This window comes from Bombina bombina, chromosome 10 (genome assembly GCF_027579735.1).
Source record: "Bombina bombina isolate aBomBom1 chromosome 10, aBomBom1.pri, whole genome shotgun sequence".
In the NCBI taxonomy this organism is placed as follows: domain Eukaryota; kingdom Metazoa; phylum Chordata; class Amphibia; order Anura; family Bombinatoridae; genus Bombina; species Bombina bombina.
Genome location: NC_069508.1, coordinates 206591870 through 206614828, shown reverse-complemented (window position 1 = coordinate 206614828; position 22959 = coordinate 206591870). Strand labels below are relative to the sequence as shown.

At 41.5% G+C, this 22959-nt stretch overlaps 1 protein-coding gene across 14 annotated transcripts in view; it reads left to right on the top strand.

The window, feature by feature from the left end:
• DOCK7 (dedicator of cytokinesis 7) overlaps positions 1 to 22959 on the top strand; it is a 695569-nt gene that overhangs the window by 258899 nt on the left and 413711 nt on the right. For all 14 annotated transcript variants that reach the window (XM_053693655.1, XM_053693653.1, XM_053693652.1 and 11 more), the window contains exon 16: positions 8722 to 8792. In XM_053693655.1, coding sequence (XP_053549630.1) covers positions 8722 to 8792 — 71 coding nt within the window. The remainder of the gene's footprint in view (positions 1 to 8721; positions 8793 to 22959) is intronic.

The following is a 22959-nucleotide window of genomic DNA, read 5'->3' as shown; positions in this document are numbered from 1 at the left end:
CAGTGGCTCAGTGTATGGAGGTGATCGGACTCATGTTGTCTTGTATGGACATCATTCCTTTTGCCAGATTCCCTCTCAGACCTTTACAACTATGCATGCTGAGATAATGGAACGGCGACCATTCAGATCTGTCTCAACAGATCGTGCTGGACAACCTGTCGAGAGACTCGCTCTGTCCAGATCATCTGTTCCAAGGCACGTGCTTTTTGAGACCGTCCTGGGAGATTGTGACTACGGACGCAAGCCTTTCCGGCTGGGGAGCCATTTGGGGTGCCAAGATGGCACATGGTCTGTGGACTCGGGAGGAGACCTCCCTTCCAATCAATATTTTGGAACTACGGGCAATCTTCAATGCCTTGAAGGCTTGGCCCCTTCTGGGTTCGTCCCAGTTTATCAGATTCCAATCAGACAATATAACCTCGGTTGCCTACATCAACCATTAGGGGGGAACGAGAAGTATCTCAGATACTAGAGTGGGCGGAAACTCACGGATGTTCATTGTCAGCGTTCCACATTCCGGGTGTGGACAACTGGGAAGCGAACTTCCTCAGCAGGCAATCCTTTTACCCAGGGGAATGGTTTCTCCACCCCAAGGCATTTGCAGTGATATGCAGCGAGTGGGGGACGCCGGAGATAAATCTCATGGCATCCCGCCTCAATACCAAACTACCCAGGTATGGGTCGGAGATCGAGGGATCATCAGGCGGAATTGATAGATGCTCTGGTAGCATGGAGGTTCAGACTCGTATATCTGTTTCATCCATTACCGCTTCTCCTTCGTGTTGTGGCTCACATCAAGCAGGGGAGAGCATCAGTGATTCTGATTGCTCCGTCGTGGCCGCGAAGGATGTGGTTTTCAGATCTGGTGGGGATGTACTCATCTCCTCAGTGGAGGTTACCTTGTCGCAGAGATCTGCTGGTACAGGGTCCCTTCGTTCATCAAAATCTAAATTCTCTGAGGTTGACTGCTTGGTGATTGAACGCTTAGTATTAGCCAAGAGGGGGTAATAGACACTCTGGTTCAAGCTCGTAAGCCAGTCTACCATAAAGTGTGGAGGACTTACTTGTACTGGTGTGAAAAGCGTGTTTTTTCCTGGCATAAGTTTAAGGTTGCCAGAATTTTATCTTTTTCTCGAGGTTGGACTAGAGAAGGGTTTATCTGCCAGTTCCCTGAAGTGACAAATATCGGCCCTGTCAGTATTACTGTGCAAAACATTGGCTGAGCTTCCGGATTTGCAATCCTTTGTTAAGGCTCTGACTAGGATCAGACCTGTGTTTAGATCTGGGGCTCCGCTTTTGAGCCTCAGTCTGGTTCTTAGTGTTTTGCTGCAGGCTCCGTTTGAGCCTATGCATACTGATGACATTAAATTGTTATCTTGGAGGGTTCTTATTTGTTGGCTATTGCTTCTGCACTCAGAGTTTCTGAGATTTCTGCTTTGCAATGTGACTAAATTAGGGTTCCTCCCTAAGGTGGTGTCGGATCGTAACATTAATCGAGAGATTGTTGTTCCTTCCTTGTGTCCTAATCCTTCAGCGAAGCAACGTTTGCTTCACAACCTAGATGTGGTTTGTGCCTTGAAGCTCTATCTTCAGGCTACTAAGGAATTCAGACAATCTTCTTCTTTGTTTTTCATCTATATTGGGTAGCGTAAGGGGCAGAAGACTACTACGACTTCTCTATCTTTTTGGTTGAGGAGTGTCATCCACTTAGCTTATGAGACAGCGGGACGACAGCCTTCTGAGAGGATTGCGGCTCATTCCACTAGAGCAGTGGCTTCATCCTGGGCTTTTAATAACCAGGCCTTTATGGATCAGATTTGTAAGGCGGGTACCTGGTCCTCCTTACACACTTTTTTCTAAATTTTACAAGTTTGATGTGTTTGCTTCGGCTGAAGCAGCTTTTGAGACAAAAGTTTTGCAGGCTGTTGTGCCCTCAGAATAGGGATTGCCTCTTTTTTTTGCTCCCATCCTTTATTCATTCAGTGTCCTCTGGAGCTTAAGTATAATTAGTTTTCTCAACAGTAAGGATTGAAGTTGTGGACTCTCCCTGCCTTATGGAAGGAAAACACAATTTATCCTTACCAGATAAATGCCTTTCCTTCCTGGCAGGGAGAGTCCACAACCCCGTCCTTAATTTATGTTTTTGATGGCCGTCTCCCTTTTTATATTATTTCTTCTGGCACCTTTTTATACCCTAATGTTTCTCCTACTTTTCATTGTTCCCTCGGCAGAATGACTGGGGGATAGGGGAAGTGGGAGGGATATTTTAAACCTTTGGCTGGGGTGTCTTTGTTTCCTCCTGGTGGCCAGGTGTTGTATTTCCCAACAGTAAGGAATGAAGTTGTGGACTCTCCCTACCAGAAAGGAAAGGAATTTATGTGGTAAGCATAAATGATGTTTTCTCTTGTTAAGTGTAGTCAGTCCACGGGTCATCCATTACTTATGGAATATATCTCTTCCTAACAGGAAGCTGCAAGAGGATCACCCAGCAGAGCTGCTACATAGCTCCTCCCCTCACATGTCATATTCAGTCATTCTCTTGCAGCCTAACTAAAGATAGGTCGCTGTGAGAGGTCTGTGGTGTTTTTTAACTTAGTTTATTTCTACAATCAAAAGTTTGTTATTTTAAATGGCACCGGAGTGTGCTGTTTGTTCTCAGGCAGCATTAGAAGAAGAATCTGCCTGCGTTTTCTATGATCTTAGCAGCCGTAACTAAGATCCACTGGCTGTTCTCATCTGAGGAGTGAGGTAACTTCAGAGAAGGGGAATAGCATGCAGGCCCCCCCTGCAAATGAGGTATGTGCAGTAATTATTTTTCTGAGGAATGGAATTGACTGAGAAAATACTGCTGATACCAATGTAAAGTAAGTTCAGCCTTAAATGCAGTGATAGCGACTGGTATTAGGCTGATGAGTGTGTGTACACTGAATGTATTTTTCTAAAGAATGGAATTGACTCTGAAAATACTGTTAATACTGAAATAATATATGAGCCTTAACTGCAGTAAAAGCGACTGGTAGCAGGCTTATTAATAACAATTCATAACTTTTCAAATGTATGTTTCAAACGTTTACTGGCATGTTAATCGTTTTTTGTGAGGTACTTGGTGATAAACTTATTGGGGCATGATTTTTACCACATGGCCATCTTTGTTTTCTGCATAGAAACAGTTTTCTGAGCTTCCCCACTGTTGTAATATGAGTGGGAGGGGCCTATTTTAGCGCTTTTTTGCGCAGTAAAAATTCAGTCACAATCTGTCTACTTCATCCTCCATGATCCAGATCGTCTCTAGAGAGCTCAGGGGTCTTCAAAATTCATTTTGAGGGAGGTAATCAGTCACAGCAGACCTGTGACAGTGTGTTTTGACTGTGAGAAAAACGTTAATTCAGTCACAATCTGTCTACTTCATCCTCCATGATCCAGATCGTCTCTAGAGAGCTCAGGGGTCTTCAAAATTCATTTTGAGGGAGGTAATCAGTCACAGCAGACCTGTGACAGTGTGTTTTGACTGTGAGAAAAACGTTAATTATTAAATTGTTATCCGTTTTTGGGTATTAAGGGGTTAATCATCCATTTGCTGGTGGGTGCAATCCTTTGCTAACTTAATACATTTACTGTGAAAAATTGGTTGCTATAACTATTTTGGTTCATTGTTATTTCAACTGTGACAGCTTTTTGTGCTTCTTAAAGGCACAGTAGCGTTTTTTATATTGCTTGTAAATTTATTTAGAAAAGTATTTCCAAGCTTGCTAGTCTCATTGCTAGTCTGTTTAAACATGTCTGACACAGATGAATCTCTTTGTTCACTATGTTTAAAGGCCAATGTGGAGCCCAATAGAAATTTGTGTACTAATTGCATTGATGCTACTTTAAATAAAAGTCAATCTTTACATGTAAAGAAATTATCACCAGACAACGAGGGGGAAGTTATGCCGACTAACTCTCCTCACGTGTCAGTACCTTCGCCTCCCGCTCAGGAGGTGCGTGATTTTGTGGCGCCAAGTACATCAGGGAGGCCCTTACAAATCACTTTGCAAGACATGGCTACTGTTATGACAGAAGTATTATCTAAATTGCCAGAATTAAGAGGCAAGCGCGATAGCTCTGGGTTAAGGACAGAGCGCGCGGATGAGGTGAGAGCCATGTCAGATACTGCGTCACAGTTTGCAGAACATGAAGACGGAGAGCTTCATTCTGTGGGTGACGGATCTGATCCAGGGAGACTGGATTCAGAGATTTCTAATTTTAATTTTAAGCTTGAGAACCTCCGCATATTGCTAGGGGAGGTATTAGCGGCTCTGAATGATTGTAACACGGTTGCAATTCCAGAAAAATTATGTAGGTTGGATAGATACTATGCGGTACCGGTGTGTACTGACGTGTTTCCTATACCTAAAAGGCTTACAGAGATTATTATCAAGGAGTGGGATAGACCTGGTGTGCCTTTTTCCCCTCCTCCCATATTTAGGAAAATGTTTCCTATAGACGCCACCACACGAGACTTATGGCAGACGGTCCCTAAGGTGGAGGGAGCAGTTTCTACTTTAGCTAAGCGTACCACTATCCCGGTGGAGGATAGTTGTGCCTTTTCAGATCCAATGGATAAGAAATTAGAGGGTTACCTTAAGAAAATGTTTGTTCAACAAGGTTTTATCTTACAGCCCCTTGCATGCATTGCGCCTGTCACTGCTGCGGCGGCATTCTGGTTTGAGTCTCTGGAAGAGGCCATTCGCACAGCTCCATTGGATGAAATTATGAACAAGCTTAAAGCACTTAAGCTAGCTAACGCATTTGTTTCTGATGCCGTCGTACATTTAACCAAACTTACGGCTAAGAACTCCGGATTCGCCATCCAAACGCGCAGAGGCTTAAATCCTGGTCAGCTGACGTGACTTCTAAATCTAAATTGCTTAATATTCCTTTCAAAGGGCAGACCTTATTCGGGCCCGGCTTGAAAGACAGGACAGGGCCAAATCAAAGGCCAAACAGTCTAATTTTCGTGCCTTTCGTAACTTCAAGGCAGGAGCAGCATCAACTTCCTCCGCTCCAAAACTGGAAGGAGCTGTTGCTCGTTACAGGCAGGGCTGGAAAGTTAACCAGTCCTGGAACAAGGGCAAGCAGGCCAAGAAACCTGCTGCTGCCCCCAAGACAGCATGAAGATAGGGCCCCCTATCCGGAAACGGATCTAGTGGGGGGCAGACTTTCTCTCTTCGCCCAGGCTTGGGCAAGAGATGTCCAGGATCCCTGGGCGTTGGAGATCATATCTCAGGGATATCTCCTGGACTTCAAAACTTCTCCTCCACGAGGGAGATTTCATCTTTCAAGGTTATCAGCAAACCAAATAAAGAAAGAGGCATTTCTACGCTGTGTACAAGACCTCTTACTAATGGGGGTGATCCACCCAGTTCCGCGGACGGAACACGGGCAGGGATTCTATTCAAATCTATTTGTGGTTCCCAAGAAAGAGGGAACCTTCAGACCAATCTTGGACTTAAAAATCCTAAACAAATTTCTAAAAGTTCCATCATTCAAAATGGAAACTATTCGAACCATCCTTCCCATGATCCAAGAGGGTCAGTACATGACCACAGTGGACTTAAAGGATGCCTACCTTCACATACCGATTCACAAGGATCATTATCGGTACCTAAGATTTGTTTTCCTAGACAGGCATTACCAGTTTGTAGCTCTTCCCTTCGGATTAGCTACGGCTCCAAGAATCTTTACAAAAGTTCTGGGCTCACTTCTGGCGGTACTAAGACCGCGAGGCATAGCGGTGACTCCGTACCTAGACGACATTCTAATACAAGCGTCAAGTTTTCAAACTGCCAAGTCTCATACAGAGATAGTTCTGGCATTTCTGAGGTCGCATGGGTGGAAGGTGAACGTGGAAAAGAGTTCTCTATTACCACTTACAAGAGTTCCCTTTCTAGGGACTCTTATAGATTCTGTAGAGATGAAAATTTACCTGACAGAGGCCAGGTTATTAAAACTTCTAAATGCTTGCCGTGTCCTTCATTCCATTCCACACCCGCCAGTAGCTCAGTGCATGGAAGTAATCGGCTTAATGGTAGCGACAATGGACATAGTACCATTTGCGCGCCTGCATCTCAGACCGCTGCAATTGTGCATGCTAAGTCAGTGGAACGGGGATTACTCAGATTTGTCCCCCCTACTAAATCTGGATCAAGAGACCAGAGATTCTCTTCTATGGTGGCTTTCTCGGCCACATCTGTCCAAGGGGATGACCTTTCGCAGGCCAGATTGGACGATTGTAACAACAGACGCCAGCCTTCTAGGCTGGGGCGCAGTCTGGAACTCCCTGAAAGCTCAGGGATTATGGACTCAGGAGGAGAAACTCCTCCCAATAAATATTCTGGAATTAAGAGCAATATTCAATGCTCTCCTAGCTTGGCCTCAGTTAGCAACTCTGAGGTTCATCAGATTTCAGTCGGACAACATCACAACTGTGGCTTACATCAACCATCAAGGGGGAACCAGAAGTCCCCTACGATGTTGGAAGTCTCAAAGATAATTCGCTGGGCAGAGTCTCACTCTTGCCACTTGTCAGCGATTTACATCCCAGGCGTGGAGAACTGGGAGGCGGATTTTCTAAGTCGCCAGACTTTTCATCCGGGGGAGTGGGAACTTCATCTGGAGGTCTTTGCTCAACTGATTCATCGTTGGGGCAAACCAGATCTGGATCTCATGGCGTCTCGTCAGAACGCCAAGTTTCCTTGTTACGGATCCAGGTCCAGGGACCCGGGAGCGGTGCTGATAGATGCTCTGACAGCCCCTTGGGTCTTCAACATGGCTTATGTGTTTCCACCATTCCCGATGCTTCCTCGTTTGATTGTCAAGATCAAACAGGAGAGAGCTTCGGTGATTCTGATAGCGCCTGCGTGGCCACGCAGGACCTGGTATGCAGACCTAGTGGACATGTCGTCCTGTCCACCGTGGTCTCTGCCTCTGAGACAGGACCTTCTAATTCAGGGTCCTTTCAACCATCCAAATCTAATTTCTCTGAGGCTGACTGCATGGAGATTGAACGCTTGATTCTATCAAAGCGTGGCTTCTCGGAGTCGGTTATTGATACCTTAATACAGGCTAGGAAGCCTGTTACCAGAAAAATTTACCATAAGATATGGCGTAAATATTTATATTGGTGCGAATCCAAGAGTTACTCATGGAGTAAGGTTAGGATTCCTAGGATATTGTCCTTTCTACAAGAGGGTTTAGAAAAGGGCTTATCTGCTAGTTCGTTAAAGGGACAGATTTCTGCTCAGTCTATTCTTCTACACAAACGTCTGGCTGAAGTTCCAGACGTTCAGGCTTTTTGTCAGGCTTTAACTAGGATTAAGCCTGTGTTTAAGACTGTTGCTCCGCCGTGGAGCTTAAACTTAGTTCTTAATGTTCTTCAAGGCGTTCCATTTGAACCCCTTCATTCCATTGATATCAAGCTGTTATCCTGGAAGGTTCTGTTTTTGATGGCTATTTCCTCGGCTCGAAGAGTCTCTGAGTTATCAGCCTTACATTGTGATTCTCCTTATCTGATTTTTCACTCAGACAAGGTAGTTCTGCGTACTAAACCTGGGTTCTTACCTAAGGTAGTTACTAACAGGAATATCAATCAAGAGATTGTTGTTCCATCACTGTGTCCAAACCCTTCTTCAAAGAAGGAACGACTTCTAGCACAATCTGGATGTAGTTCCGTGCCCTGAAGTTCTACTTGCAGGCAACTAAGATTTTCGACAAACGTCTTCCCTGTTTGTCGTGTACTCTGGACAGAGGAGAGGTCATAAGGCTTCGGCTACCTCTCTCTCTTCTGGCTTCGTAGCATAATTCGTTTAGCCTATGAGACTGCTGGACAGCAGCCTCCTGAAAGGATTACAGCTCATTCTACTAGAGCTGTGGCTTCCACCTGGGCCTTTAAAAATGAGGCCTCTGTTGAACAGATTTGCAAGGCTGCGACTTGGTCTTCGCTTCACACCTTTTCAAAATTTTACAAATTTGACACTTTTGCTTCTTCGGAGGCTATTTTTGGGAGAAAGGTACTTCAGGCAGTGGTTCCTTCTGTTTAATGTTCCTGCCTTGTCCCTCCCTTCATCCGTGTACTTTAGCTTTGGTATTGGTATTCCATAAGTAATGGATGACCCGTGGACTGACTACACTTAACAAGAGAAAACATAATTTATGCTTACCTGATCAATTTATTTCTCTTGTAGTGTAGTCAGTCCACGGCCCGCCCTGTCACTAAGGCAGATCTAAATTTTAATTAAACTCCAGTCACCACTGCACCCTATGGTTTCTCCTTTCTCGTCTGCTTTGGTCGAATGACTGAATATGACATGTGAGGGGAGGAGCTATATAGCAGCTCTGCTTGAGTGATCCTCTTGCAGCTTCCTGTTAGGAAGAGATATATTCCATAAGTAATGGATGACCCGTGGACTGACTACACTACAAGAGAAATAAATTTATCAGGTAAGCATAAATTATGTTTTTTCTTCTGCTCACTCACTTTGCATTTTGTCAGTTGATAAAAATAAGCTATTAACATTTCTTTTTTTTTTTTTTTTTAAAGCATTCTCACTTTACAGCATTTTTAGCAGTGTATATATTATAAAACTATTTTTGGTGGAGGTATTTGTTTTTCTAAATATATGTATGACGAGGTACTCTACTGACAAAATAAAGGTTCCTTTTTTTTTTTTTTTTTTAAAGGTTATCTTTGGCAAATCAAGTTGTTCAGAATTCTCAAAAGAAGCATATACAGCAGTCGTTTACCATAACAGGTAACCATTACTTACGCTTACCCAGATGCTTTACTTGTTTGTTTTGTAACTGAATGCTTTACTTGTGTTAATCCTGTTTATGTGTTTTTGGTCATAATCTATGTTTGAACGTCCGTACGTAAGTTTATACTGTACATATACAAATGTATTCAGGGCTGGAAACATTTTATTTACCAGGAAAAATATGCTTTTAGTTTTTGTAATTGTTTATTTTACACTGAATTATTTAGATTTTTGCATCTCACAGAAAGTCGACATTTAATTTCATAACTGAAAATACTTAATAGTGATATATTACAATTAATTCCCATGGCACTTACTGAGGGGGCGATTATCTAAAGCTCTCTGGGCTTGTGAAATTCTATAAGAATGCTTCTATTTCCTTGGTGGAATTAAATGAAACAACCCTTAGTGTCTCGCTAAGCGGCGTATACTGCATTTTTGTATGGGAAGGAGATGAATCCATTACAAAACTGCACAATTAAATTCGTCATTCATAACTCATAAATTAAATAATTGAACCATTCACATAAAAATACACAGGAAATAATTTGTATTATTAAGGTGCATCACAAATAACAAAATTGTTCACCAAAAATCTTATTTTATCTAAAACGTAAAATTTGTATGTAAATTACACAGGAATAAATCATATTAAATATGCACAGAATAAATCGTAATTTAAGTACAATGTATGGAAAAAAAACACATACAAATGTGTACATAGTACAAAATAATAATACAAAATGTAACTGTTTTTTTGTAACATGGGCATACATGAAATTGTCTCTCTAATCCCAGCGTAATTCTCAGAACATTTCTGCACTATAGTTCTCACTGTTTTTTCTTGCAAATGAAAAAGTGGCAAATATGTGAGAAAATACTTAATACTCTAATAGACAAACACTTGCATATGAAAATATAGGTAATTTTAAGATGCTATACGCAGAAAGCAGCGTAATGTGATTTATATATGTTGCAGGATTTAATTTTTAAAGTGCGTCCCCTGCTCACTGCTAACTTCGTCCTACAAAGCAAAGTGTCCCTTTCCAGCAAGCTCCATTAATTTCAAAAGGAGACGTCTCGCCACTCGCAGGGACTGCCCATTTTTTCAGATAATTCCACCAGGGCAGCACCTGTGAGGGCGAGAAAAAAACATGTCTGATCTGGCCAGGTTTAGATAATCGGCCCCTCAGTTCTGAGTGTGACTTCAAAGTATTCCAGATGCAATTTAATTTTTTATTTTTTTATTTGAAAAGATCTCTTTTTAAACTACCAAACCATTTTCCTACCTGATTGTTTCAGTATACTTAGTAATAATCTGTTATGGATATGAGTGCAGAATGTACATAAAGTAGTTTTTTTCTGTGGAGTACTATTCATGTGTATGCTTTCCTCCATTAGTCAACAGTGCGAATGTGCTAGCATGCTGGTGACATCACAAAGTGTGAAAAGCTCAGCGAAATCTTGTGCACGTATGTTGATTGCCCTAACTGCTCATTCTGATGAGTTACAAGTGTCTGAGGTTGATGTGGGCTAAAACAAAAGGGCTTTTATTCACATGCACTGTACATTTGGGATTCTGTTTATGAGATTGTTATGGTGGAGATCGTTCGAGAGGACTGTCACATTGTTCTCACTACATATATTGCGATCTTCTACATACCTCGCAGTTTAAAGGCACAGAGACACAGTAGTTTTCATGAACACCATGACACTTGGGGACGTGTGCGTGCTTGCTAGCTACAGTTTGGTTGCACATATGGTGGGTGTATTCAGTGGATTGTTCTGCCCTTTTCTGCATCACTAGTTGTAAACTCCAAAATGGGGAAGCTGAAGAAAAGTATCTATAAAGTTATAAACCATATTTTGTGTGATAACTTTTACATTGTTATGTAACTTCTATTCCTACTACTAATTTTAATTTTCTGAGTACACTGTCCCTTTAAGGCTAAAACACTGTCTCCCTAAATACTTTTCTACAGGTTTGTTTCAGAATGAGAGCTGTTGTGATACAGAGTTCACCAACATTTTCATTTTGTTGATACAGGATATGATTTTCTTTAAAGGAACATGCAAGTCAGATAAATCCTATTTCTTTCATGTAATTGGCAAGAGTCCATGAGCTAGTGACGTATGGGATATACAATCCTACCAGGAGGGGCAAAGTTTCCCAAACCTCAAAATGCCTATAAATACACCCCTCACCACACCCACAATTCAGTTTTACAAACTTTGCCTCCTATGGAGGTGGTGAAGTAAGTTTGTGCTAGATTTCTATGTTGATATGCGCTTCTCAGCATTTTGAAGCCCGATTCCTCTCAGAGTACAGTGAATATCAGAGGTATGTGAAGAGAGTATCGCCTATTGAATGCAATGGTTTTCCTCACAGGGATCTATTTCATAGGTTCTCTGTTATCGGTCGTAGAGATTCATCTCCTACCTCCCTTTTCAGATCGACGATATACTCTCATATTCCATTACCTCTACTGATAACTGTTTCAGTACTGGTTTGGCTATCTGCTATATGTGGATGGGTGTCTTTTGGTAAGTATGCTTTCATTACTTGAGACACTCTCAGCTATGGTTTGGCACTTTATGTATTTATATAAAGTTATAAATATATGTATTGTACTTATATTTGCCATGATTCAGGTTTCAGTATATTTCATTTTACAGACAGTTTCATATCTGGGAAATGCATTTTTTAGGAAAATGTATTTCTTACCTGGGGTATAGTCTTTTTTCAATTGACTGTCATTTTAAATTCATGGGCAGAATTAGGCTCGCGAGGGCGCAATATGCCAAACTATATTGCGTTATTTTTGGCGCAAAGTTACATTCGATGACGCAATTTCGTCATTTCCGGCGTCTTTGTCGATGCCAAGTCCTTTCACAAGGTTGCGTTTTCAATGACATGTCATTTCCGGATGTTGTTAGCGACAAACATTTTTTCTCTGTTTGTGCGTTATACTTGGTGCCAAATATTTTCATTATTTTAAACCCCATTCCTATATGCCTCTTGCCTTTTTTCTCTATCAGAGGGCTATGCTGTTTGTATTTTTTTCCCATTCCTGAAACTGCCATATAAGGAAATTGATAATTTTGCTTTATATGTTGTTTTTTCTCTTACATTTGCAAGATATCTCAATTTGATCCTGTCTCAGAAATCACTGTTGGAATCCTGCTGACTGTTAACAGTTCTACCAAAGCTAAGTACATTTGTTGTAATCTTGTGGAGATTATATCTCCAGCTGTGGTTTGTAATAAGTTGTCATGATAAACTTTTACATGCAGAGAATGTGTCCCTCAGTAATAGTACATTGCCTGTTGCTGTTCTTTTAACATCTAATGTACAATATATACCTGTGAATTTATAAGAATTTATTGCTGATTCTATTCAGAAGGCTTTGTCTGCCATCCCGCCTTCTAATAAATGTAAAGGACTTTTAAAACTTCTCATAAAGTTGATGAAATTTCAAATGACCGACAACATACTGAATTATCCTTCTCTGATGAGGATCTATCTGATTCAGAAGATCCTTCCTCAGATATTGACACTGACAAATCTACTTATTTATTTTAAATGGAGTACATTTGTTCTTTGTTGAAGAAGTGTTGGTTATATTGGATATTGAGGAGACTAGTCCTCTTGATATTAAAACTAGTAAACGTTTACATTTTGTTTATAAACCTCCTGTGGTTATTCCAGAGGTTTTTCCAGTTCCTGATGCTATTTCTGATATGATTTCTAAGGAATGGAATAGGCCTAGTGGTACTTTTATTCCTTCTTTAAGGTTTTAAAAATTGTATCCTTTGCCAGCAGTTAGATTGGAGTTTTGGGAAAAGATCCCCAAAGTTGATGGGGCTATCTCTACTCTTACTAAACGTACTACTATTCCTATGGAAGATAGTACTTCTTTTAAAGATCCTTTAGATAGAAAACTTTAACCTTATCTAAGGAAGGCTTATTTATTTTCAGGTCTTCTTCTTAGGCCTGCAATTTCTTTGGCTAATGTTGCAGCTGCTTCAACTTTTTGGTTGGAAACTTTAGCGCAACAAGTATCGGATCATGATTTGTCTAGTATTGTTAACTTGATTCAACAAGCTAATAATTTCATTTGTGATGCCATTTTTTGATATCATCAAAATTGATGTTAAATCTATGTCTTTAGCTATTTTAGCTAGAAGAGTTTTGTGGCTTAAATCTTGGAATGCTGATATGACTTCTAAGTCCAGATTGCTATCTCTTTCTTTCCAAGGTAATAAATTATTTGATCCTAGTTGGATTCAATAGTTTCAACTGTCACTGGGGGGAAGGGCGTTTTTTGCCTCTGGATAAAGATCTAAGGGTAAATCTAATGCTTCTAACCGTTTTCATTCTTAAATAAGGAACAGAAACCTAATTTTTCCCCCAAGGAATCTGTTTCCAATTGGAAGCGTTCTTCAAATTGGAATAAATCCAAGCCATTTAAGATATCAAAGTCAGCCCCCAAGGCCGCATGAAGGTGCGGCCCTTTTTCCAGCTCAGCTGGTAGGGGGCAGATTAAGATTTTTCAAAGATGTTGGATCAATTCGGTCCAAAATCATTGGATTCAGAATATTGTCTCTCAGGGGTACAGAATAGGATTCAGAGTAAGACCGCCTGTGAGAAGGTTTTTTTTCTCTCACGCATTCCAGCAAACCCAGTAAAGGCTTGGGCTTTCCTGAAGTGTGTTTCAGACCTGGAGTTATCTGGGGTAATCATGCCAGTTCCGTTTCAGGAACAGGGTCTGGGGTTTTATTCAAATCTATTCATTGTCCCAAAGAGAGAAAATTCATTCAGACCAGTTTTATATCTAAAAATTTTGAATCGATATGTAAGAGTACCAACTTTCAAAATGGGCACTATAAGGTCTATTCTGCCTTTTGTTCAAGGGCATTATATGCCCACAATAGACTTACAGGATGCATATCTTCATATTCCGATTCATCCAGATCGCTATCAGTTCCTGAGATTCTCTTTTCTAGACAAGCATTACCAATTTGTTGCTCTTCCTTTTTGGCCTAGCAACAGCTCTAAGAATCTTTTCAAAGGTTCTCGGTGTCCACTCTCTGTTATCAGAGAGCGGGGTGTTGTGGTGTTTCCTTATTTGGACGATATCTTGGTACTTGCTCAGTCTTTACGTTCTGCAGAATCTCACACGAATCAACTACTGTTGTTTCTATGAAGACATGGTTGGAGGATCAATTTACCAAAAAGTTCTTTGATTCCTCATACAAAGGTAACCTTTTTAGGTTTCCAAATAGACAAGAGACATTTGAAATTGGTTGCAGCCTGTCGGAACCTTCAGTCTTAGTCATTCCCTTCAGTAGCTATGTGCATGGAACTTTTAGGTCTCATGACTGCAGCATCGGACGCGATCCCCTTTGCTCGTTTTCATATGAGACCTCTCCAGGTTTGTATGCTGAACCAATGGTGCAGGGATTATACAAGGATATCACAATTAATATCCTTAAATCCCAATGTTTGACTTTCTCTGACTTGGTGGTTAGATCACCATCGTGTAATTCTATTTGCCTCATTCGTTCGTCCAACCTGGACTGTGATCACAACAGATGCAAGTCTTTCAGGTTGGGGAGCTGTTTGGGGATCTCTGACAGCATAAGGGGTTTGGAAATCTCAAGAGGCGAGATTACCAATAAATATTTTGGAACTCAGTTTTGGCCTCTGTTGAAGAGAGAACCGTTAATTTGTTTTCAGACAGACTATATCACAACTGTGACATATGTCAATCATCAGGGTGGGACTCACAGTCCTCAAGCTATGAAATAAGTATCTCGGATACTTGTTTGGGCGGAATCCAGCTCCTGTCTAATTTCTGCGTTTCATATCCCAGGTATAGACAATAGGGAAGTGGATTAACTCAGTCGTCAGACTTTACATCCGGGAGAATGGTCTCTCCACCCAGATGGTTTTTTTTTTAAGTTGTTCAGATGTGGGGGCTTCCAGAAATAGATCTGATGGTATCTCATCTAAACGAGAAACTTCCCAGGTACCTGTCCAGGTCCAGGGATCCTCAGGCGGATGCAGTGGATGTGTTGACACTTCCTTGTTGTTATCAACCGGTTTATATTTTCCCGCCTCTAGTTCTTCTTCCAAGAGTGATCTCCAAAATCATCATGGAGCAATCGTTTGTGCTGCTGGTGGCTCCAGCATGGCCTCACAGGTTTTGGTATGCGGATCTTGTTTGGATGTCCAGTTGCCAACCTTGGCCACTTCCATTAAGGCCAAACTTTCTATCTCAAGATCTGTTTTTCCATCAGGATCTCAAATCATTAAATTTAAAGATTTATTATCGAGTTTGGAAGACTTACATTTCATGGTGTTCTTCTCATAAATTATCCTGGCATTCTTTTAGAATTCCTAGAATTTTACAGTTTCTTCAGGATGGTTTGGATAAAGGTTTGTCTGCAAGTTCCTTGAAAGGACAAATCTCTGCTCTCTCTGTTTTATTTCACAGAAAGATTGCTAATCTTCCTGATATTCATTGTTTTGTGCAGGCTTTGGTTCGTATCAAGCCTGTCATTAAATCAATCTCTCCTCCTTGGCGTCTTTATTTGCTTTTGAAGGCTTTACAGGCTCCTCCGTTTGAGCCTATGTAGTCTTTGGACATTAAACTACTTTCTTTGAAAGTGTTGTTTCTTTTGGCCATCTCTTCTGCTAGAAGAGTTTCTGAATTATCCGCTCTCTCTTGTGATTCTCCTCTTCTGATTTTTCATCAGGATAAGGCAGTTTTGCGGACTTCATTTGAATTCTAACAACATTAATAGATAAATTGTTGTTCCTTCCTTGTGTCCTAATCCTAAGAATTCTTTGGAGAGATCTTTACATTCTTTGGATGTGGTGAGAGCTCTGAAATATTATTTTGAAGCTACTAAAGTTTTCAGGACGACTTCTAGTCTATTTGTTATCTTTTCTGGTTCTAGGAAAGGTCAGAAGGTTTCTGCCGTTTCTTTGGGTTTGTGGTTAAAGCTTTTGATTCGTCAAGCCTATTTGGAGTTGGGTCAAGTCCCGCCTCAGAGAATTACAGCTCATTCTACTAGATCAGTTTCCACTTCCTGGGCTTTTAAGAATGAAGCTTCAGTTGATCAGATTTGCAAAGCAGCAACTTGGTCTTCTTTGCATACATTTACTAAATTCTACCATTTTGATGTATTTGCTTCTTCGGAAGCAGTTTTTGGTAGAAAAGTTATTCAGGCAGCTGTTTCAGTTTAATTCTTCTGCTTTTGATTTAAGTTTTTTCCTTTCAGTTTATGAGAATAAATTTATATTTTGGGTTGTGGATTAATTTTTGCAGCGAAAAATGGCTATTTTTATCCCTCTCTCTCTAGTGACTCTTGCGTGGAGTTCCACATCTTGGGTATTTGCTATCCCATACGTCACTAGCTCATGGACGCTTGCCAATTACATGAAAGAAAACATAATTTATGTAAGAACTTACCTGATAAATTCATTTCTTTCATATTGGCAAGAGTCCATGAGGCCCACCCTTTTTATGGTGGTTATGATTTTTTTGTATAAAGCACAATTATTTCCAAATTCCTTTGTTGATGCTTTTTACTCCTTTCTTTATCACCCCACTACTTGGCTATTCGTTAAACTGAATTGTGCGTGTGGTGAGGGATGTATTTATAGGCATTTTGAGGTTGGGAAACTTTGCCCCTCCTGGTAGGATTGTATATCCCATACGTCACTAGCTCATGGACTCTTGCCAATATGATAGAAATTAATTTATCAGGTAAGTTCTTAGATAAATGATGTTATTGCAGGAAGTGTCTTATTTGCACTAATATGATCTGTAACAGGTAAGTTCACAGATCGTTGTGCTATCTACTGTTATAAAGCAGAAGACATACTATTTATTTTGTTGCCTACTATAAAAGCCAGTTTACTGTATTAATTTATATCTTTAAAGGCAAGGTTGCTGGACAGGTACATAAGATAGTTGCTAGGTTTAAAGGGCCTGTCCTGTTTGTCTTATCTCTTTTTTTTCTGTCTCTGGACAGCTTGTTGGACAGAAACCTCCAGTTTTTAGAGCTTTCTTTTTAATACTGTTTTGGTTTAATTGGCTGCAATTGCTGTACTTAAAGGGACACTAAAGTCAAAATGAAACTTTCATGATTCAGATAGCGCAGCAATTTTAAACAACTTTCTTCTGTTATGTGTGATCAGTCCACGGGTCATCATTACTTCTGGGATATAACTCCTCCCCAACAGGAAATGCAAGAGGATTCACCCAGCAGAGCTGCACATAGCTCCTCCCCTCTACGTCACTCCCAGTCATTCTCTTGCACCCAACAACTAGATAGGATGTGTGAGAGGACTATGGTGATTATACTTAGTTTTTATAACTTCAATCAAAAGTTTGTTATTTTACAATAGCACCGGAGCGTGTTATTGCCTCTCTGGCAGAGTTTGAAGAAGAATCTACCAGAGTTTTTACTATGATTTTAACCGGAGTAGTTAAGATCATATTGCTGTTTCTCGGCCATCTGAGGGAGGTAAAAGCTTCAGATCAGGGGACAGCGGGCAGATGAATCTGCATTGAGGTATGTAGCAGTTTTTATTTTCTGAATGGAATTGATGAGAAAATCCTGCCATACCGTTATAATGACATGTATGTATACTCTACACTTCAGTATTCTGGGGATGGTATTTCACCGGAATTACTCTGTTAAAAGTACATTAAACCTTTTAATAGGTATTTATTATGTTAAACGTTTTTGCTGGAATGTAGAATCGTTTGCATTTTCTGAGGTACTGAGTGAATAAATATTTGGGCATTATTTTTCCACTTGGCAGTTGCTTGTTTTAATTGTGACAGTTTCGTTTCTCTCTCACTGCTGTGTGTGAGGGGGAGGGGCCGTTTTTGGCGCTCTTTGCTACGCATCAAAAAATTCCAGTCAGTTACTCTTGTATTTCCTGCATGATCCGGTTCATCTCTAACAGAACTCAGGGGTCTTCAAACTTCTTTGGAGGGAGGTAGATTCTCTCAGCAGAGCTGTGAGACTTATATATTGACTGTGATTAAAAACGTTGCTCTGTAATTTTTATGTTTCAAATTTAATTATTGTTACTTTACTAATGGGAACAAACCTTTGCTAAAAGTTGTGTTGTTTTGAAGGATTGATGCTATAACTGTCTTTCAGTTCATTATTTCAACTGTCATTTAATCGTTTAGTGCTTCTTTGAGGCACAGTACGTTTTTGTTAAATAAGATTGTAACCAAGTTGCAAGTTTATTGCTAGTGTGTTAAACATGTCTGATTCAGAGGAAGATATCTGTGTCATTTGTTCCAATGCCAAGGTGGAGCCCAATAGAAATTTATGTACTAACTGTATTGATGCTACTTTAAATAAAAGCCAATCTGTACAAATTGAACAAATTTCACCAAACAGCGAGGGGAGAGTTATGCCGACTAACTCGCCTCACGTGTCAGTACCTGCATCTCCCGCCCGGGAGGTGCGTGATATTATGGCGCCTAGTACATCTGGGCGGCCATTACAGATAACATTACAAGATATGGCTACTGTTATGACTGAAGTTTTGGCTAAATTACCAGAACTAAGAGGCAAGCGTGATCACTCTGGGGTGAGAACAGAGTGCGCTGATAATACTAGGGCCATGTCTGATACTGCGTCACAGCTTGCAGAACATGAGGACGGAGAGCTTCATTCTGTGGGTGATGGTTCTGATCCAAACAGATTGGATTCAGATATTTCAAATTTTAAATTTAAATTGGAGAACCTCCGTGTATTACTAGGGGAGGTTTTAGCGGCTCTTAATGATTGTAACACTGTTGCAATACCAGAAAAATTGTGTAGGTTGGATAAATACTTTGCGGTACCGGCGAGTACTGACGTTTTTCCTATACCTAAGAGACTAACTGAAATTGTTACTAAGGAGTGGGATAGACCCGGTGTGCCGTTCTCACCCCCTCCAATATTTAGAAAGATGTTTCCAATAGACGCCACCACACGGGACTTATGGCAAACGGTCCCTAAGGTGGAGGGAGCAGTTTCTACTTTAGCTAAGCGTACCACTATCCCGGTGGAGGATAGCTGTGCTTTTTCAGATCCAATGGATAAAAAATTAGAGGGTTACCTTAAGAAAATGTTTGTTCAACAAGGTTTTATATTGCAACCCCTTGCATGCATCGCGCCGATTACGGCTGCGGCAGCATTTTGGATTGAGTCTCTGGAAGAGAACCTTAGTTCAGCTACGCTGGACGACATTACGGACAGGCTTAGAGTCCTTAAACTAGCTAATTCATTCATTTCGGAGGCCGTAGTACATTTAACCAAACTTACGGCTAAGAACTCAGGATTCGCCATTCAGGCACGTAGGGCGCTGTGGCTAAAATCCTGGTCAGCTGATGTAACTTCTAAGTCCAAATTACTTAATATACCTTTCAAGGGGCAAACTTTATTTGGGCCCGGTTTGAAAGAAATTATCGCTGACATTACAGGAGGTAAGGGCCACGCCCTGCCTCAAGACAAAGCCAAAGCTAAGGCTAGACAGTCTAATTTTCGTCCCTTTCGGAATTTCAAAGCAGGAGCAGCATCAACTTCCACTGCACCAAAACAGGAAGGAGCTGTGGCTCGTTACAGACAAGGCTGGAAACCTAACCAGTCCTGGAACAAGGGCAAGCAGGCCAGGAAACCTGCTGCTGCCCCAAAGACAGCATGAACCGAGGGCCCCCGATCCGGGACCGGATCTAGTGGGGGGCAGACTCTCTCTCTTCGCCCAGGCTTGGGCAAGAGATGTTCAGGATCCCTGGGCGCTAGAGATCATATCTCAGGGATACCTTCTAGACTTCAAATTCTCTCCCCCAAGAGGGAGATTTCATCTGTCAAGGTTGTCAACAAACCAGATAAAGAAAGAAGCGTTTCTACGCTGTGTACAAGATCTGTTATTAATGGGAGTGATCCATCCGGTTCCGCGGTCGGAACAAGGACAAGGGTTTTACTCAAACCTGTTTGTGGTTCCCAAAAAAGAGGGAACTTTCAGGCCAATCTTGGATTTAAAGATCCTAAACAAATTCCTAAGAGTTCCATCGTTCAAAATGGAAACTATTCGGACAATCTTACCCATGATCCAAAAGGGTCAGTACATGACCACAGTGGATTTAAAGGATGCTTACCTTCACATACCGATTCACAAAGATCATTACCGGTATCTAAGGTTTGCCTTCTTAGACAGGCATTACCAGTTTGTAGCTCTTCCATTCGGATTGGCTACGGCTCCAAGAATCTTCACAAAGGTTCTGGGTGCCCTTCTGGCGGTACTAAGACCGCGAGGAATTTCGGTAGCTCCGTACCTAGACGACATTCTGATACAAGCTTCAAGCTTTCAAACTGCCAAGTCTCATACAGAGTTAGTTCTGGCATTTCTAAGGTCGCATGGATGGAAAGTGAACGAAAAGAAGAGTTCTCTTTTTCCTCTCACAAGAGTTCCATTCTTGGGGACTCTTATAGATTCTGTAGAAATGAAGATTTATCTGACAGAAGACAGATTAACAAAGCTTCTAAATGCATGCCGTGTCCTTCATTCCATTCAACTCCCGTCAGTAGCTCAATGCATGGAGGTGATCGGCTTAATGGTAGCAGCAATGGACATAGTACCCTTTGCACGTCTACATCTCAGACCGCTGCAATTGTGCATGCTGAGTCAGTGGAATGGGGATTACTCAGACTTGTCCCCTACTCTGAATCTGGATCAAGAGACCAGAAACTCTCTTCTATGGTGGCTTTCTCGGCCACATCTGTCCAGGGGGATGCCATTCAGCAGGCCGGACTGGACAATTGTAACAACAGACGCCAGCCTACTAGGTTGGGGCGCTGTCTGGAATTCTCTGAAGGCTCAGGGACAATGGAATCAGGAGGAAAGTCTCCTGCCTATAAACATTCTGGAATTAAGAGCAGTTCTCCATGCCCTTCTGGCTTGGCCCCAGTTAAAAACTCGGGGGTTCATCAGGTTTCAGTCGGACAACATCACGACTGTAGCTTACATCAACCATCAAGGAGGGACAAGAAGCTCCCTAGCAATGATGGAAGTATCAAAGATAATTCGCTGGGCAGAGTCTCACTCTTGCCACCTGTCAGCAATCCACATCCCGGGAGTGGAGAACTGGGAGGCGGATTTCTTGAGTCGCCAGACTTTTCATCCGGGGGAGTGGGAACTTCATCCGGAGGTCTTTGCCCAAATACTTCGACGTTGGGGCAAACCAGAGATAGATCTCATGGCGTCTCGCCAGAACGCCAAACTTCCTCGCTACGGGTCCAGATCCAGGGATCCGGGAGCGGTTCTGATAGATGCTTTGACAGCACCTTGGAACTTCGGGATGGCTTATGTGTTTCCACCCTTCCCGCTGCTTCCTCGATTGATTGCCAAAATCAAACAGGAGAGAGCATCAGTGATTCTAATAGCGCCTGCATGGCCACGCAGGACTTGGTATGCAGATCTAGTGGACATGTCATCCTGTCCGCCTTGGTTTCTACCTCTAAGACAGGACCTTCTGATACAGGGTCCATTCAAACATCAAAATCTAACTTCTCTGAAGCTGACTGCTTGGAAATTGAACGCTTGATTTTATCAAAACGTGGTTTTTCTGAGTCGGTTATTGATACCCTGATACAGGCTAGGAAGCCTGTTACCAGAAGGATTTACCATAAGATATGGCGTAAATACCTATACTGGTGCGAATCCAAAGGTTACTTCTGGAGTAAGGTTAGGATTCCTAGGATATTGTCCTTTCTACAAGAAGGTTTAGAAAAGGGTTTATCGGCTAGCTCATTAAAGGGACAGATCTCAGCTCTGTCCATCTTGTTACACAGGCGTCTGTCAGAAAATCCAGACGTCCAGGCCTTTTGTCAGGCTTTAGCTAGGATCAAGCCTGTGTTTAAAACTGTTGCTCCGCCATGGAGTTTAAACTTAGTTCTTAACGTTTTACAGGGTGTTCCGTTTGAACCCCTTCATTCCATTGATATAAAATTGTTATCTTGGAAAGTTCTATTTTTAATGGCTATTTCCTCGGCTCGAAGAGTCTCTGAGTTATCAGCCTTACATTGTGATTCTCCTTATCTGATTTTTCACTCAGACAAGGTAGTTCTGCGTACTAAACCTGGGTTCTTACCTAAGGTAGTCACTAACAGGAATATCAATCAAGAGATTGTTGTTCCATCCTTGTGTCCAAATCCTTCTTCAAAGAAGGAACGTCTTCTACACAATCTGGATGTAGTTCGTGCCCTCAAGTTCTACTTGCAGGCAACTAAGGATTTTCGACAAACGTCTTCCCTGTTTGTCGTGTACTCTGGTCAGAGGAGAGGTCATAAGGCTTCGGCTACCTCTCTCTCCTTCTGGCTTCGTAGCATAATTCGTTTAGCCTATGAGACTGCTGGACAGCAGCCTCCTGAAAGAATTACAGCTCATTCTACTAGAGCTGTGGCTTCCACTTGGGCCTTTAAGAATGAGGCCTCTGTTGAACAGATTTGCAAGGCTGCAACTTGGTCTTCGCTTCATACTTTTTCCAAATTTTACAAATTTGACACTTTTGCTTCTTCGGAGGCTATTTTTGGGAGAAAGGTTCTTCAGGCAGTGGTTCCTTCTGTATAATGAGCCTGCCTATCCCTCCCGTCATCCGTGTACTTTTGCTTTGGTATTGGTATCCCAGAAGTAATGATGACCCGTGGACTGATCACACATAACAGAAGAAAACATAATTTATGCTTACCTGATAAATTCCTTTCTTCTGTTGTGTGATCAGTCCACGGCCCGCCCTGTTTTAAGGCAGGTAAATATCTTTTAAATTATACTCCAGTCACCACTTCACCCTTGGTTTCTCCTTTCTCGTTGATTCTTGGTCGAATGACTGGGAGTGACGTAGAGGGGAGGAGCTATGTGCAGCTCTGCTGGGTGAATCCTCTTGCATTTCCTGTTGGGGAGGAGTTATATCCCAGAAGTAATGATGACCCGTGGACTGATCACACAACAGAAGAAAGGAATTTATCAGGTAAGCATAAATTATGTTTTCCAATTTACTTAAATTAACAAAATGTGCATTCTTTTTATATTTAAACTTTTTGAGTCACCAGCTCCTACGTAGCATGTGCAATAATTTATAGA